Source organism: Vanessa tameamea, chromosome 16 (genome assembly GCF_037043105.1).
Source record: "Vanessa tameamea isolate UH-Manoa-2023 chromosome 16, ilVanTame1 primary haplotype, whole genome shotgun sequence".
Taxonomy (NCBI): Eukaryota; Metazoa; Arthropoda; class Insecta; order Lepidoptera; family Nymphalidae; genus Vanessa; species Vanessa tameamea.
The window spans coordinates 7,842,654-7,861,848 of record NC_087324.1 but is presented as its reverse complement, the minus strand read 5'-3'; the positions used below and the strand labels follow the sequence as shown (position 1 = coordinate 7,861,848).

Here is a 19,195-nt window from a genome sequence, read left to right as displayed (position 1 = left end):
CATTCATCATGTATTCTACCACCAAGCAGCAATACTTAGTATTAGTGTGTTCCGTTTTAAAGGGTGACTGAGCTGTATAATTACAGACACAAGACATAATAGTTAACAACTTAGTTCCCAAGGTTAATGGTGCTTTGGTGAAAATTTAAATATAATAAAGGAATGGTTTAAATTTCGCGCCAATGGCTATGGGTTATGGTGATTACTGATCAGGTGGCCCATTTTCCCGTCCGCCAACACCACCAATTATATAAATAAAAACAACAATATTACGCAAAAAGTATATGTTATCGATACCTGCGATTTTAGCACCAGTAGAAGTATTCTGTAAAAAGAAACTCGCCACTCACTGCAAAACACAACCGTAAGTTGTCAGAATATTATATGTGATGTTGACTAAAATAATTACAAAATGTTAACTCGATAACGTGATGGGCGAATTCAATAACTTATACTGCGTTTTATTATAAGCGATTCGGACAAAATCACGATATTTTTTTTTTATCGAAATAAATATTGTACCAATATGTTCTAAGTATTAAAGAAATGCTTACATTAGAGCTCATACACTGACGTTCGCCCGATAAGTTTAGGTCACATTATTTGGAACACTTTATCAATGCCTCAACATTAATTGCTTTAAGTACATACATAGTTTTTAAAACTATTCTGGAAAATTTATTAAAATTACCGTTTCCACTTTGTAATTTAAACTAATACATAGCAATGTCGGATATTACTATTACAAGATGTATTTCAATAAACGTCTTAGAAATATAATTGAACTTACTTTAATACTGCAATTTAATTATAATACGGTGAAATAATTTATAACTGACACTTAAACATACCAATAATAAAATTAAAAATATTGTTTTTTAAGGTTTCCTTTAAAAAAAAAGCTATCTTATTATTTTTCCCCTTTAGTGATCAAGATTTATACAGTAACTATTTTTAATTCATATTTGTATATATTTAAGCACTTAATGTTATCAATTCTTATGTTAATAAATTTATATTAAAAAAAAAAAATCTAAAATTACATTCAAATATTTTGTTCTTTATCGTACATTGAACGCCATCTAGTAGTTTTTTTCTAAAGCACTATCAAATCATCATATCTGAAATAACGTTCCATTCAACTTTTCAATATAGTTTCCAATGTAGCCGTAAGATGGCGCTGATAGTAATAGGTTTTTATATAAATATAATAAAAATCCTTACTACTCAAAATGACAGTATGTTCTAGGAAGTTTAAAATTAAAATCTAATAATGTGACACGACAATTGACAATTATTTTACAGAAAACTATGAATCAATAGGCATTTATCTCAATAAATAGTATTGAAATTTAAAAAAAAAAACAGTAGAGAGCGGATTATTTTGCGAAATATGTCAGAGCTATTTCATAAAAGCTGTTACACATCACGCAGCACTGGATACAAATATCGCACGCTTTCTACAAATACAGGTGAGAAGAAGCGACGAGACACCAAAGAAGATTCAGCGTTCGATAGAAAATTAAAGGAATTAAAAGGCGAAATAAGTTCTCGAATAATGAAAGAGGTAGATGAAGTGCAGAGGGCGAGGCAATCCATTCAAGATAAATTTGAAAAAATCGATGCAAAAATAAACTCAATGCTTAATATCCAAACAACAATAATAGTATTAAAGAATGATTTACGACAAGCGGAGAATATTTTGGTCGACACGATTGAAAAAGTCGAAAAAATCGAGGGTATCATCGGAGAAAGCGAGACTTCAAGCCTGCAATCTCGAAGCTCGTATTGCAAACCTCGGCTATCGAATGTTTCTAAGAAAAATTCAATACCGCTGCCAATCAGTTAAGAATCAGTCAAATTTTACTAACAACTGATAGACTATAATTTTATCAAATGCAATTATTAGGTTTTAAAATAAAAATATATATTTTGAACAGTTGATTTTTCTTTATTTGTCTTCATATTTAAATTAGGACATAAATGCAGCTCCGAGCTGAACACATCAATATATCGCTACAATTATAAATTATAACATTTAATGCAAACATTTTATTATCGTTTTGTAATAATTTATCGTTTCAAACGACATACCGATGATGTACACAGATATTCTAACACATAATTACCTTAAAATATAGGTAAAGGAGGTACATTGAAAATATACTTAAATACTAGTTAATTACTTAATATTATTTTCGGAAATCATTTTTTTGAAAGTAAAGATATAGATTGTGATGTGATACCATACCAATGTTAAAGCTTTTGAATACAATTTGTAATAATAGTAAGATAGTCTCATTATTTATAATAACATTCAAAATTTATTCCAAAAGTCAAAATTTTACAAACATTACTGTTACAGTTCATGGGTCAAGATTAGAAAGAGGATAATATTATTTACCAAAATACATTCAATACTATTTGTCTAAACATTTATTACAATTTTTTTTTTATATATATAATCAATCGATAAATTTATTTTAATGACTTATCATAGCAGATAGTTATATAATTTTTTTACGGTTAACTCTAAAAATAACCTTATAATAAACATCAAATATGGCACAATCAAAATGTATCGAATATTTATTCGAGTTTGTAATAATATGACGTTGAAACTCGCTCGGAAGAAGGCAGTGTCGTTCTGTGAACATTTGAAATAATAATCATAGTAGCTAAAATTATAATACAACAAACAGACGTATTAGATTTCATCTGTACTTAAAATAAGACTAGCGCACCATTAACAATCGTAGGAATATTTATCTTAACTAAAATCAATTAAAGAATAACAAGCATTTTACACATTCTTTATAAATGGCAACATTATAAATTTTATAGCTGCGGCAATACCACATTAATTTAAATATAAAATAAAGATGCCTAAAATAGCCACATTAATTTAAATATAAAATAAAGATGCCTAAAATAGCCACATTAATTAAATTTAATATGAACACAATGTCGCTCATGTAAAAAATAACAATTTTCTACAATACTTTTAAAAAAAGTCAATTATAATAAATGCAACGAAATTAACCTATTTTAATTATTTGTGCACCAATTTCATTACACGCTTCTTCGTTAATTCAAACCTTTTCTACACAATTTAAAATATACATTTAGAAGTAAAATACATTTATCACAAGGATTAAGAAACAAATATAATATCGCAGCTGAGCTACGGACATAATTTTCAGCAGTTTCAAACCAATCAGTAATCAATTTATCATATCTTAATTCTGTTTCAGATCCCAGATGCCTTAATTTTAATTGAGGCTCCGCTTCGAAGCAATAGTTATCCTATAACCGCCATCATTTTTTAAATGTATAATTCATTCTAAATGACTGCCATATTTAAACTCTGTTATTTAATTTTGTTTTCAATGTAGAATATTATTTAAAACACAACTCATCACATTTTTATTTGAATATAGGTACTAGACTAAGATAGATTAGGACTAAAATATTCATGGTCTTTGTCTATCTCGCTTTATAACTATTCTTTTGTTTATTTGATGGACTTAATCAAATAAACAAACAAACGCATGAATTAATCCATGGAAGCAATCAGAGCAACAGTTGTTCCTAGATGGTATTCTGGATTCTTCCGGCTCAAAGCATGGTTGTTTTAGTTTTTTCGGTCGACGTCCACATAATTTGCTGGGTTTAGGCTCATCCACTGTCTCAGACCGTGGACTCAAAGATACAGGAGCAGCAGCAGGCTCAGCCGGTCGAGGATGTGCCCATCGTCGAAGCATTGCTTCTTGTTCAGCACCAACGGGAACAGGAGCCGATAGTTTTCGTGCACGTGCTAACACTAAAGCACGTTCTATCGGCTCTAACAATTCTAAAGCCAGAGCCCTATCTAATTCTTCTCCCGCGAGAAGTAAGTACCGTGGACAATATGCCAGTTCACCGAGCGCAGCTCGTTTGTTAGCCGGTGTTAATTCACGCTTTGTTCGTTTGCAAGCAGCTGTACTCCAGCGAGCAAGCGCTTCTGCTAAAACAAGTTCACTTGATACCCGTAGAGTATCGCGTTTTACTATTAACGCAAAATCCTCATATGTGAGATCCTCAAGTTTTTCGTGAGTGAGTGCTGCATCTGCATTATCATCGATTACCAGTAGTGCATTGTGTGCAAGTGAATCGCACCACATAGCGCAATGCGCTAACGTTCTAGCAGCAGCATCGCTCTCAAGTGCAGGCAATGGAGGTGCCGAAGCAGCTCCTGGTAGCCTTGCGCATAAATATCTTAAATCACGTAATATTTCCAACGCTACTTCGGCGTCTAGCATTTCATCGAGCCGACGGGCACATCTTTCTGCGAGTTGAGGACACAGAAACTTATAAGCTGCATTTAGGGTCGTTCTAGCCGTAAAAACAGATGTTAACTGTGTAGGTTCGCAATAGTAATAGCGAAGCAACTGTTCAAAGCCTCTTCGATCTATATAATCGACTACTATTACATCTGCTTTAGTGGAGAGTAATGCGGCAAAAACTGGGCTTGTAGCGGCGAGAACGCGGCGATGTCCAGGGAATCGAAATGTATCCCCATTAATGCCAGCCACGAATACTATGTCGCTTTGTTTTTCATTATCGTATAGTCTAGAGTTTTCATCTATTTGTAGTTCGCCATATTGGCCATATTCACACATCGCCATAGACTGACCACCGGATGTAGATGCCTGGGATATTTGGCCTTCAAGACCATCGTCCATACACGCAGGGTTGGTAACCACAGTCATGTTGTTGATGTTTTTCTACTCCGCCTGAAATAAAAAAACATTCTTTATTAATATCTGCACATTGAACTTTATATAAAGCTATAATAGAGTATGTTTCGGAGCAGTGTGCATACTTAGGTATGCCAGTCGCTAACTAGTTCTCTTAGCGCCCTTATTATGCCAGTGCGAGGATATCAGTGCCATATAAAGAATAATTATTACCTCGGTTTGTATTACGATTCATTCTAGGTGTTAAGTAGAAACACAAGGGCAATTATAGTTCGAATAATATTTTTTACAATTTGCTGCCAAGTTTATTCAAATAAATAACGATTTATTTATTTGAAACTATTTTATTATATCTAAATAATAAGATGACTGAGCATAACTGAGCCATAATAGTAATCGAAAGCTAATTCTTGGATAAAACCAAGATATGTTACACATTGACCGGAAGTAACATTGAGAATTGCGCTGAACGCAATGCTTGCTTGTAATGCATCATGCCTCTTACATTCCCTAGCGCATCAACAGAATTATACGAAGAACTCTATATTCCAAACATTCAACAATAATCTAACGTCATGATTAAATAAACCAAGATAATTCAAAGATTGAAAGTTTGTTAATTGGATAAATCGATAAAAATAATAAAGTATGTATATAAATAATACTGAATAGAATAAATATTACAATATTAATGGTGTATAGCTGTTTGAAATTAATTATGAATAGAAAAAAAAGTAGTTTTGTGGCTTATGGTCAAGTATTAGTATTATCCACTAAAGCAGATAAAGGTTGTTTTGAGGATACAGGAATCTCTACTGAAGCTAAGCGAAGAGGAGGTAAATAACTTAATCCTTTTGGTTGATTACGAAACATCTCTGCCTTCTGTCTTTACCAAGACCTGATCTACCAAAATGTCTCAGCTTTAGGTAACCTTTGGGCCGTACGCTAAAATGCTTTTAGTAATTTATTGAAAAGTCATCATTTTAGTGAGGTTCAACTTGCGACGTTGTTTACGTTTATCATTAAATAATGAAAATCCCCTAAGACTGACGCGGAAAATAGATTGTTTTATTATTTATCTAACATGTGGATAAGATACACGTGTCAGACTGAAGATTGCTAGATTTATTTTTCATGAACACCAGTAAGTCTTCGTGAACTTAATTTGTGTTTATAATTCAACTGTTGCTTAACAGCGAAGGAAAAATTGTAATTAGGGTATTTGTAATAACTAAAGTGTCGGATGAAATTTTGCCACATGTGCATATATACACCAATCCACGCTGCAGCATGATGCAGCGTGATGGTTTAAGCTTGAATCCAAAACCTTGAGGTCTTATAAGCTAGTCATTAGAGGAACAAGGCCGTTATTATATTGTATTGTATTGTTAGTTATAACGCTTAACATACAATAATTAATTAAGAAACACATCAGATACATACGTAGTATCAAAACTTCTATAAAAGTTATTGAATATTTCTGCAAATCGATAAATAAATTATTCAGATCCATCAAATCTGGATCTATGATATCTGGATAACTTTATTTTAAATCGTTTTGGTTTATTTTTATAAAATATTTCGTTTATCAAGACAGTCGAATATTTTGTTTTCTGTTGCAATCTAAGCTCTTCCCCGTATATTTATAACTGATCCACGAAATGCATGTCGAAACTGCAGCGACACAGCGATTGTACGATATTTGATGATTCCTAGTGACCTATATACATTCGCTTATGGTGTTGAACTAAAATTGCCCTATATTTAGATGCAGAAATTCAAACTTACGTTAGTATTGAACGCGTTTCTGGGAATATTTCATTTTCATGAATGTCGAACAAAAACGGTATTGTTAGCGAATTTTAGAGAAAACATTACACACATACCTATTGAAGGTATTTGTTTCTTGGTTTTTTTTTTTTAAGTTCAATTCAAGTGTGTTGATAGTCTAGTTAGAGCATAAAGCTGCAAATACATAATACAGTATCTTGAGTTTTATAAAATTTTTAGAATTTTCCATCAATAATTTTTCAGTAGCAGCTTAGTTGCCTTTCAAATTTCGAGACTTAGAAGATTTTTCGGTCCCGTGGCTTGACAAGCACCTTAATTCACTGGTCCTGCTGCCAATTTATTCGCGTCGGATTTGACATTTGTCCTACGCAATTAATCTCACTTGAAAATGATCACTGAATACCTAAATCGGCTAGTCGTCTTCACATTCAATGTGTTATATTTCTTAAGTATTACAATCTATAACGAACAATACTTTTTTAAATGTGATTAAAATTAAGCCTATTAAAAGTTCACATACTACAGTTGAAAGGTTAATGTTTCAGTAGTCTCAATCTACTTCCTTATTTTTCTTGTTCTAGAATGTTTGCGCTGGGAAATAAAGGTATTTATAATTCAATAATAATCGTCTGCTTTTTATTTTTAATTTATAAAAGTATTACACTAAATTTAGACTTTAGGTGACAAAAATATGATTGAAAAAATAACAAACACTTGACAACTTGTGTCAAAATATATAAAAAAAATATAGATTTTTTTCTCTCCTTTTAAAGATTCTATCAATGTTCAATTATTTATTTTGTCTTTAAAGGGAATAGATTGGACTTTATTTCAGCACACTGTTACACAAGTACACAATAGGTACCTCAAGCGTTTATAGACACGTGTTTATATCACGACCTTTCTTTGATCATCGAGTAAAAAATAAGTAAATAAATCTTAGTTATACTAGCACGCCCTAAGATTTCTGTATCTCGTATCCAATAGATAGACTACTCCAATGAGCTATTACGCCCATTGTGATAAAATTTGCATCATACAAATGGCGCGAGATTTTATCGGTGCAATTTTCATAAAAAAAATAACTTTCTCTAAGAGCAAATGCCATCGATGTCTACACATTTTTGAATTTTTTGTTTAAGTATATATAGGGTTATTGGTAATTCGACGTATTCCCGTTAGGAGGTGATAGGGGCGACTATTTGCGATAATTTTAACCCCCATATGCATGTGGGAATTTTAACGAGCGACCTTTAGTACGAATTCGGTGATGTTCGAATACGAATTTCCACCAGTGTCCTTTCTGATCATTTTATTTCGGTTGCTTTGAAATAAATTCCTAGTTTTTATACATTTTCGGAAAGCTAATTAAACGATTATGTTTTTAAAATAATCTGCAGAACAAGCTTCATAATTTTTTTTTGTTTTTCAGGTATATTTGAAGGATAAAAATAAAAAAAATATTGAAATAATATCGTTTTCCGTCTCGCATTTTTAAATTTGGACCGATAATTATTGTTTAAATATTGAAAAATATCCAGTGTTTAATCGTTTTTATAAATCAGAAGAAAGAAGTCGATTTTAATCGAAACTTTTTTTTAATACATTTTTGAAGTTGCAATTTTGACTTATTTTGAAAAAAACTAAAAAACGTGATAACTCAAAAATGATTCACTTTTGCATCATGCATATGGGGGTTAAAATTATCGCAAATAGTCACCCCTATCAACTCCTAACGGGAATACGTCCAATTACCAATAACCCTGTATAGTTTTGTATTTCTGAAGGAGGAAATTTACTGTGCGTTATTTAAAAATCGCGTTAACACAGGTATTTGCAATCAAGTTATAAATACGAGGTCCAAGGCTTTATATTCACATTGATCTGTTTATTCAGGAATAAAGTTGACGCCAATTTAAACTACACTAGTTTACTGCGATTTAAAATATTAAATTGTCATATGAATTACTCATTTTCAAATTTAAAAAAATACCGGATAATATTTGGAAATGATTAGATTAAATTAAACTTAATAATAAATAAAAATATGTGGGCTTGATGTTTTTTTTACAAAATAAATATTTATGTCTCTTATAATTATCTATTAAGTTTATTTATCTTACCTGAAGTAAGAAACATTTTGATCAAACGTTACATTTGGATCTCGATATTTAATAAATTTAACGTCACTTAAAATTATAAAATTAATAGCATATTAAAAAAAATGTATAATCATAAAACAGACACGGTTAGGAAACATCAGCTCTCTACCGATGCGTGTATCCGAGTTGCGTAAGATGTCTTAAGAGTGATAATACCAGCCTTGGTTTATACCAAGGTAATTATTAATTAGATCACATTCGATATACATTGTTTCTTAATATTTCTTTCTGTGCGATAATTAAACAACTAATTATTGGCCAAATTAATGTAACAAAAAAGATTATTAACTTTTAAACACCACAGTACATTAGTACTAAAACATACTATCTTTTTGTTTGGTATGTATGTATTTTTTCGTTTCTGTGTTTCAAATGTATTAATATATTGTGTAGATATTTATAATATAAATATACTTTGTAGTACTACTTGCCACATGTTTTAATAAACATAATATTAATTGTTACGGGGAATGTCCCAAGGAATTGTTTGGATTAATCCCGGCAGCTGAATTTCACCTTCGGACATCTTGTCAAAATTCTAAATTTCACCCGTACCACCTAGATATCCGAAAATCCACAACAGCGCGATTTTTAAGACATTTTCTGTCTCGCACAACCAATCTGTGGAACCAGCTTTCGCCGGCGGTTTTTCCGAACCGATACGACTTGGGAACCTTCAAAAAAAGAGCGTACTCCTTCCTAAAAGGCCGGCAACGCACTTGCAACCCTCCTGGTGTTGCAGATGTCCATGGGCGGTGGTAATTACTTTCCATGAGGTGAGCCTCCTGCTCGTTTGCCCTTATAACATAAAAAAAAAAACTTTTTAAATGCTGCTAGCATTATTTAGCGGTCATGATTTTCAAAAGCTCTTTTTTAAGTTTTATTTTTGAGTTGAAGGTCTTTTTAATTTACTCAGTTAATAATTTACAGTTGATATTATTCTCAATAACTTATACACAATTAGTATTTTGAGTTGCAACTAAACCACACGTGTGTATATCATGTTGGCCACAGAAGTGTCACGATGCGGTTTGTACTAATGAACAGTAACTTCTCTAAGGTCTACAATTTGTATTTAATTTCAGAATATGAACATCCATAATATCCATTTGTGTGTGTAAGATATCACTACTTCTGTGTGAAAACTTTCGTTTGAAATTTGGTCTACAGGTGAAGCTAAATAAAGGCATGTATAAATATTTGAAATGAATAACTTGATTGAACGCTCACAGATTTGTTTTGTATTTTTAATCAAGTTTTTGAAATTCGGTTGAATTTTTTTATTCACGCAGCTCTATAACGGTATAATTTATGTCAATTTTAATTGAATACGTAATTAATTGTCTTTAAGAAATTATAGTTTGAAAAAATGTTAATAATTTTATGCCAATGTGCGGATAAAAGTAATGCACAACATACATATATAAATGATACACTAATTTAGCCTGCGTTCTTTCAATGTGAAGCGAAGATCGTCTCTGGAGTTTCGGAAATAGAACTGCGCTGCGCCCGCGACACGCGGAAATGAATCTGTGGCTCGAACAAGCAAATTGAGTATTGCAGTCTGCATTCTGCTAATATTGGTAAATATACACTTTTTTACTGGCATTTTAAGTGGCATAACTTTTTTTATATGAAAATTGTCTTATTTATTTGCTTTGATTTTTATATATTCAGTTCATTAATTTATTTTGGGTGTGAGACACCTTCTCATCAATTATTCTACCACCAAACATCCAACAAGAAACAAGGTTTTAGCCCAAGAGTGGGACAATTGCAAAGTCCAGGTAAGAAAGTTAAGAATTCATGATTTTAATACTTTATACATTTATATAATTATAATGTATACATTAGCTATTAAGGAACATGTTTACTTCCATAACAGCATCAATAGCTACTTATTCAAACAGTCCTTTTCAGCTTTTCAAATATTTGTACAAATGGCCGCAGATTTCGAAACAAGACCATTTATGGTAGATCGACATTGAAATGGACGTAGTTGTGTGGTAAGCAAAATATTGTAACATTATTTGTATTGTACAATTTGAACTCGAGCTCGTTCTACAATAAAGAAAACATATGAAACTAAATGGAAATAATAAATAGTATCTTTTATTTATTTAAATTAAGCATTAGAACTCTACGGCAAAGGTTCTTTTATAGGTTTGACATATTGGTAATGTTTTATATTATATGTTTTAATTATTATTAGATAATCATGTTAAAGTGAAATTCCAGTAAAAAATAAAATTCATTTAAAAAAACTGTTAAAAATTATTACCTAAATAATAATTTTAGGCGACTTAAATTAATTTCCTTGTATTGTAACATTTTATTATCTTAATATATTTATATATGTATCTATTAAGTATAACTATTAGTGTGTATTTGTTATTTGTATATACCTACATAAATTTATGGCTGCACCGCCTACCCAGATAATTTTAAAAAATCTCTCTCAGGTTGGGTTTTCTGGAAGAGATGGCTAATTAGCCCTAAGTCCACCCGTTATACAACACATCAAAATTTTGTTTCTATTATTGTATTAATCAATTTTTTTGTGTTTAGTCCTAAGATTTCTGTACTTTAAGTTCGTGCTGTACAATAAAGTATATTAATGTAATAATATAATTAATGATCAAGGATACTTTTAACATAAAATTTGGTAGTATAACAGTCTCAAATGATTATAATGCCAAACAGCAATACATTCTATTACTATATTACTGTTGAAGGGTGATTGTGCGAGTGCGTTTAGTGCCCATAGTTATAGGGCGTAATGACAGTGTTATTGTTACTATATTTATTGTGCCAATTGAGCGGCCAATAAAATAAGGCGGTAATGAAAACAACCATCAGGTTTTATATTTTATTTATACCTAAACCTTGAGATATAAAAAATAAGAAATTAACTGGCCTTCTTCGTGGATTCTAGAGTGATGTTTCATAATCAATAACTTTCAACATTTTTCACAATAAATGGGTTATCTATAGCGAAATTATTTATCAAATCCGATTGGTAGATCGTGATATCATCAGCTTTATAACATGAGTAATTCATCTGCAGATTGTATTGTAGCTGTGTATTAGGTTCTTCATAGTTAGTCAAAGAATGTAAAGACACGCCCGAATGCTATAACAAGCGACTATCAAATATCGTAGCGTTGGCAGGGCCCGGGGTGGCCCCGGCTTGCCGCCCTATATTTAGGAAGTGGGTCAAGAGTAAACGCTGAAACTATGATACGGAACTAGATTTCACTTTATGGTAATAAATCGATTTTTAAAAACGAGTTTTTTTTTTTTTTTTCGTATAAAAGGATCGATAATTTGTAACATTATATTAACAAAAAGATTACACTCGATTCTTCACTATGAAATATACTATATATATAAATATACAATATGAAAATCTATTCTCTCAGAATATAAACTGTCATAGGTTTATCCATAATCATTTTGGAAACGCAATGTAGAGTTCATTTAGCCTGAATCATTCAACATTACTGGCAACTAAAACACCCTTTTTGTTAAGACAAAAATAAAAGAGTAGAAGATAAGTCGATTGCGAAGACTTAAGAAGGTATCTATTAACTCACAACCGATTTTGATAAAAAAAATTTATCGAATATACCCTTGTGATCTTCGAGGATGATTTTAAAACTCTACTGTTGTTCCCTTTACCACTAAAATATATTTAACAAGTCACAGTTCAGAGGTTATATGTAGTTACAAAGTAAAAAAAAAAGACTTATCTCTTATTAATTCAAGTTATTTTTTGAGACGTTAGCTTGTTATTTAACGTATTTCTAAATTAAATAAATTAATTTATAACCGTGCTTTGCTTGGGCTGTCACCAACTCCCAAAAGTTGATTATGTTTTACAAATATAAGAACAATAGGCATTGAAAACATAGTAGACGCGACGTAGGCGTAGTAAGTTAAACTAACCTTCAATATACTCAACTAAAATATAAATTTTAATTTAGGTTACTTTAGTGGATAAATATACCACTTTTTGAGATCAATGTATACCGCAACTGTGTCTGGGTGCATTGACCTACGGTATAGAAGTTTAACTTAGATTTTATATTTCAATCGGGTTTTAGATAAAGATTTACGATTTTAAGATACCATGAATTACTTGGTATTCATAAAAGATTATTTTCAATCACAAAACTTTATAGTTAGTTCTCCACTTGAATTTCGGCTATTGGCATTAAAACATCTATAAAACGTTAAGGTCAAAATACTTGGCGATGAGCAACCGATACAGATCCATGAGCTAATTCGAATCACGAAATGGATGAATCATTTTCTTAGTACTAAGGGTCATACACTATATTTACGTATATAATGATATTTCTGTTACATTGTCTAAAAAAAATAATTTTAGACAATTATCCGTTTAATTAAAGGATTTTCATGAAATTCATCACTATAATCTTCTATAAATTATTATTTATTAATAATTGTTGCTAGTTGAAATGTGTTGAATAGTTGTGAATAATAAAAAAATATAATTAAAGATTATGACTAATATGAACCTTTGTATACGAAACTACAACAACTTAAATTTCACACTACATGAAGGTTTAGTTTATTATCACAGATTAAATATACAAGTAATAAAGTATGTTGTATGTTTTTCACGTATTGATCGATACAACATCTGTACGTTTGTATCTTAATAAACATGAAGTTCATAAATTATTGAACACAAATATAGATATATTATATTTCCATAATACTTGCTGATACATATAACGGCTTCTCATATATATCATATATTTTAATAACGATTTCCTAATTTGTATGGAAATATATTAAGAGTTAAGTAATGATTAAAATTATTTTTTCTTTATTTGTGCAATAAATAATATTTTACATAATCAGACAGCACGTACACATTTACTTAGCAATAATACTAGTAGTCCTATAATATGAGAGTCCTTAAAATGTTGTTTATCCCTATTTAAAAGATATTTTAGAAATGGAGCCATATGCAATAACAACTAACCGCAAATACATAGTAGCTACAACTAAGGAACGTAAATATTTTAGTAACAAGGAAAACGTGTATATTCCTATTAGTTTACATATTTACTACAATAAATAAACATAAATTGACAGTTCTGCCTGTATATAAATATACTTATGTATACCAATTGAAATGGTGATCGTTTACGGTATAGTTGGCATGATACAATGAAGTAAATACAAGAACATTATCTAAGAAAAAAATAAAACGGAGTCGAAGTCAAATATATATACTACTTTTTATACTTATAAATTACCTATACACGTTCTATTAAATTGTAATTGTTATTGAAAAATTCAACCTCCTTTTTGAATCGTTGGTTTTCTTTTAAATTAAGAATATATACTGCTGTGAAATTTCATATTTGAATACAATGTATTAAGTTAAATTTAAATGTAAAATCGTAAGAAAATAATGTGCAACAAAGGACAATTACCCTTATTTAGTTCATGGGAGAGTTTCTCCCATAGACTAATTATGCGTTTATTCCACGTCATAGAGTTTAAACAAGGGTGCAATGATTCCGTGTTCATACAAATATTGTTCAAGAGCGATATTGAATTTGAATTTTAAGTGCCTATTTATTTAAATAAATAAATTATGATTCTATTGCCCACAAAATAAACAGTTAATTGTAATTATGTTAATACATTTAAATGAAACTGATAATAGTATTTATTTAAATTCTTAGGTATATTATACGCATCAGCCTCGATTATATAGCAAGTCTACTATTTTTTAAACGTTTAATAATTTTGGGTGAAATTATTACTGTTACACATCAAACCTTTTTTTTAAACTATGAGTTTCAGTATATGTAATCTTCACAATTAAAGCTGCGTTCGCAAGCTCGTACATGTTAACTTATAAAGACTTCTAGTTCGTCTGTAATACATATTCGAATATTATTTTGTAAGGACTTCTTTTTAATACATATTATATGAAAAATACATTCGGATAACATGTCTAAATAAGTAGCAGGAATGAGCTAAATGTACGTATCGTACGTATCATGGAATCAAGCTTATACTTGTAAAGAACTCTTAATGCGACAATTTGTTGAGCAAGTGTACTTACAAGTAAGTCTAGTAATCAGCACAGCACTGCAGCCCTCTCAACGCACAAAACAGTATAACATTTAATTTCTAAGTCAAGGGTTAATATACGTCATTATTTTACCTTAAAGTATGGAATTATTTGTGAATAGAATTTGCCATTCGGTCCACCTGCAAATATTTCCACTAACGGAACTTTTGATCATGACATTTTACTAAGAACACGTCATTTTGTACGTAATAATTTAACTCAAAATATCATGTAAAACAGTCATGCGGAAAGAATTATGTATTTACATTTTAACATAAAATAAACGCACTTATTCATCCTACTAGTCGTACAGTTCGACTTCGTAGATTATTTATTAAAGGAAATTGTTCTAGATACTTATAAATAAGCCTATGTTCTATCATCCTATCCTGTCATTCCAAATTTAATTAAATTCGTTTCAGTTGCTTAACCGCGAAAGCGAAACAAACAGATAGACAAACAAACAGAGTTACTTTCGCGTTTATAATACATATAGTATATGTAATAGTATTGTATCATATCCATAAAATTGAGATGATTTAAATATCCATTAGCCATACGCAAACTTGGGGTGCGACTGTGTGCGAAGTGTCCGTCATGGGACATCGCAATTGATGATTATTATTAAAAAGCGACATAAGTAGGTACCAACTAATTCTGATGATGTCACGCTGATATAAAATATTTTATAAAACTTTTTTTTATATTAAACAAGAATCGGATTAATCGAACTATAACGATTGAAATATATTATTTAAATTAATTAAGTTAAACATAAAAATGTATGACTTTTCCTGATAATGTCGTGCTGATCGATTTCGTTCTCAGCGGCCATTCTCAGGGGAGAATAGCGATCTGCGCGTTAGATATTATAACACAAAAGTGTGCGTAGGCTTCTGAGAATTTCTCGAGAGAAAAACTAAATAACTTTTATTATTTAATCAATCCGTGATTTTAATCTATAGTTTATAAGTTATCAATGAGATTAACAAGACTGTCGTAATAATATTACAAAGAGGTAAAGACGGCGCTTTCAAAGTAAAACTAACGGATTCACGAAAACATTACAATAAACCAATAAAAGATTTGTAACATATTTGTGTATTATTTAAAAAATATATCATGGTGTAAATCCTAATTTTACTAATGCCATGTCGGAACAGGGAACTAGTTAATTAATGAATTACTCATAATGATGAGGATAAACCACAGTGTTTTATTTGAACTCAATAAAATTCAGTTGATATAAAGGTACAAACCGTATCATTTTAATAACAATTTGTATACTAAAGTGATTATTATTCCAATCCAATCCTCCAATCCTTTCAATATTATAAAGGCGAAAGTGTGTTTGTTTGTTTATTTTTTTTACGCAGACACAGATCAACGGTCGTGACTTACACTGTTTTGTATCTACCTTTTGCCAATGTGTGAAAATTTCCTATGAATAACATTTTTTTTCTCAGACCATGACTAAATTAACTCTTTTATGTTCAATAGGTACAACACATTTTGGAGAGTTGCCAGTATGAAAAAAGATCCGAAATTGAATTTATGAGTAATAAACAAATCATTTTAAGATCAACGGCTTGGGCAGTTATTAGAAGAACCCTGAATGAACATTTAATGATTCAGTTCATTAGTCATGACTCCAAGCGACTACATACTAAGTATGAAAATTATCATCAAATAAAACATTATAAATACGCACAGCTTTAAAAATTGTAAAGTAATAACCCTTATTTTTTTAGCATTAATTCTTTTTGGATTACTGTACATTTTTTCTAAATTATTGTCTATGAATAATTGTCTACATTTTGTTAATATTCTTTAAGAACCTTCTTTAGGATCGACAGAAACATGTCCCCGTAATAATATATATATATAATTATATTGTGAAAAAATATAACGTAATTGTATAAAATATAAATTCCAAATTGAAATATAAGTACAAAGATAACGTCCGCCGGCAGTCTCATTACGTTTTATTTATATGTAAATTAAATATTAAAAAGACGGTACATTACTACTATGATAACTTGTTCCAAATTATAAAAAAAAGTATTATGCCAAATTTTATACAAATTCGATAACGTATTAATGATTAAGCATTTATTTCTAACGTTGTTTAAAATATACCTGTTTAAACCTATTTACATTCACCGGTAAATAAAGTAACAACCAACAAAATTACTGAAAATATAAAATGTCTCCGATGTTTGTGAAACGCCCATCGGCAAAACAAACAAAATGCTCTAAGGGCTAAATTTACTCGCGATACATTACCTGTTGGTGTGTACAGAGTCGGGCTGTTCACATTTCAGGAACGACACTTAGTCAATCCGAGTGTCCTGTAATTTCACAGCACTCACACGGTCACTTTGTTTATTGTTATAGTTATAGATATTCGGTAGTCGTGTTGGAGGGCAGCGTGTGTTTGTTATAATGGCGAGCTGGATAATGAGCTCTGGGCAGTGGCAGGGTGCGATGCGCGCGCCGCCCGCCCTGGAAAAACCCGAGCGTTCAGTCGCGCACAGACGCACTGAGCGCTTTCCCGCGCTAATATTAGCAGCGGTTTTCGCGTGGAGTCACAACTAGCCTCCGATCGCGAATGTACCGACGTCCAACTGAAAGCGAGCGCGCCTGCGCAACGCTGGTATCAACAAACAGGTAGCTTCGCACTTACAGTATTGACCAAACGTTCAGTATTTCAAGAAGTGATCGTTGCTATGCACGTCAGAATTTTATAAATATAATTTTTATATATATATTTTATATTTTTTTTTGTATAAACTGACTTGATATAATTAACTAACCATCATTAACACGTTTCATGATAAAAATGTACGAACCCTGCATTAACACAGAGCCCACTTTAACCTCGCGGCTAATATTAGATTAATCCTGGAGATGACCTAGATTCTGATTTACTTAATGCATCGCCTTATCTTCTTGTTAAGCACGAATAAAACGTACAAAATTAGTATCATTATAGTCATTTAAATATGTTTATATTGTCTACTTTAGACGTGTTGAATTACCATTAAATCGAACAGTTAACGACCTTCAAATTATCGATAAATAAAATTAAGTATTTTTAATCTATAAGTCTGGTCCATCACATATCACCATATTAAATTCTTTAAAAGCAGCGAAGGTCTGGGGAACCCGGAAACCTTGCTTTTAAAGAATTTCTATACTTATTTCAAATAAAAAAGAAAAGAATTACCTCCAATCTTGAATCCACTTAATTTAATCTTCTTATTAATATATAATTTATGTATACAATCCAGGTTTTCGTTCCGGAGCATTTTTTAGAGTTAGTTACTATAATAAAAATATAAATAAACTATGAAAATAATAATTTTAGCTTCATTTAATTTAATCATCAGTGACTTATTTTGTTTTGTCGCTATGAAAAATGCGACAATCCAACAAAGACATTTTACCAGTTATAATAATAAAGTAAGCATATTGATACAAATAATGATCGCAATTTTATTGCTCTGTATCTAGTATTAAAAAAAATTATATGTTTTTTAGTAAAATTCTTTATTGGGTTTCATATGGGATAAGACCGGCAATGGGGTAATATCTTAAATACCGATCGCATTTCGGACTGATTCGCGCACCTTTTTATTATTTAATTTATTCTCCAGGCAATACAAACTAATAAAAGTTAGTAGACATAATATATTCTTAATATTTTTCAATCAAAAAAGCTTCATTTATGATATAGGTAGGCGACCGGGCAAATGAGCCACCATATCATATGTTGCCACCACTGACCCTAGACATTTCTTACATTGCCATTCCTTACATCGCCAATGCGCCACCAACCTTAGGTGGCCAACCAAGATGTTGTGCCTGTAGCTACACCAGCTCACTCACTCTTCAGACCGAAAGACAACAATACAATATCTGATGAGTACCTACACAGACGAGCTTGCACATAAAATTGCCGTAAATATTCTGAATCATACCGAACTCAAATTTTTAATAGTTATTAATTAAAATTCTTAATAGTTATTAATATAAATATATCTGTTTACCTTTAATAGGCTGACCTTAAGGAGAGTTGTGATTAGATGTATTGTAATCGATTTTTCATTTTACAGGAGTCTAGACTGCACCGCTCGGGGAAGCAGCGAATTACGACGTCGAGACGTCGCGTCAGAAATAAACGAAATATCTAATTTATATAGAGTATTCCTACCTTTTTAGGCTTCTTTTGTATTCAACTTAATAGAGAAACAGAATATATACATATATACGTATTATGGTATCAATTAGTGTTGTCAACGGTCATGTTAAATCACAACTAAACTATTTCAAACATCGTTTTAGAATAATGATCATTCAAAGTATATAAAAAAAAA

The 19,195-nt window shown here is 30.8% G+C and overlaps 2 protein-coding genes across 2 annotated transcripts in view; one reads left to right on the top strand and one right to left on the bottom strand.

Moving 5' to 3' along the window:
- LOC113402931 (pyrimidodiazepine synthase-like) overlaps positions 1–19,195 on the top strand; it is a 186,134-nt gene that overhangs the window by 49,231 nt on the left and 117,708 nt on the right. The window lies entirely within an intron of this gene.
- LOC113403047 (BTB/POZ domain-containing protein 6) lies at positions 2,930–17,375 on the bottom strand. The gene is made up of 2 exons (XM_026643468.2): positions 17,103–17,375; positions 2,930–4,775 (listed from the first exon to the last, which is right to left on the bottom strand). The coding sequence occupies exon 2, from the start codon at positions 4,749–4,751 to the stop codon at positions 3,528–3,530; it is 1,224 nt and encodes a 407-aa protein (XP_026499253.1). The 5' UTR covers positions 4,752–4,775; positions 17,103–17,375; the 3' UTR covers positions 2,930–3,527.

Bases quoted from the DNA above. Each gene is read 5' to 3' on its own strand.
- LOC113403047 (XM_026643468.2), bottom strand. From the start codon at position 4,751: ATGACTGTGGTTACCAACCCTGCGTGTATGGACGATGGTCTTGAAGGC.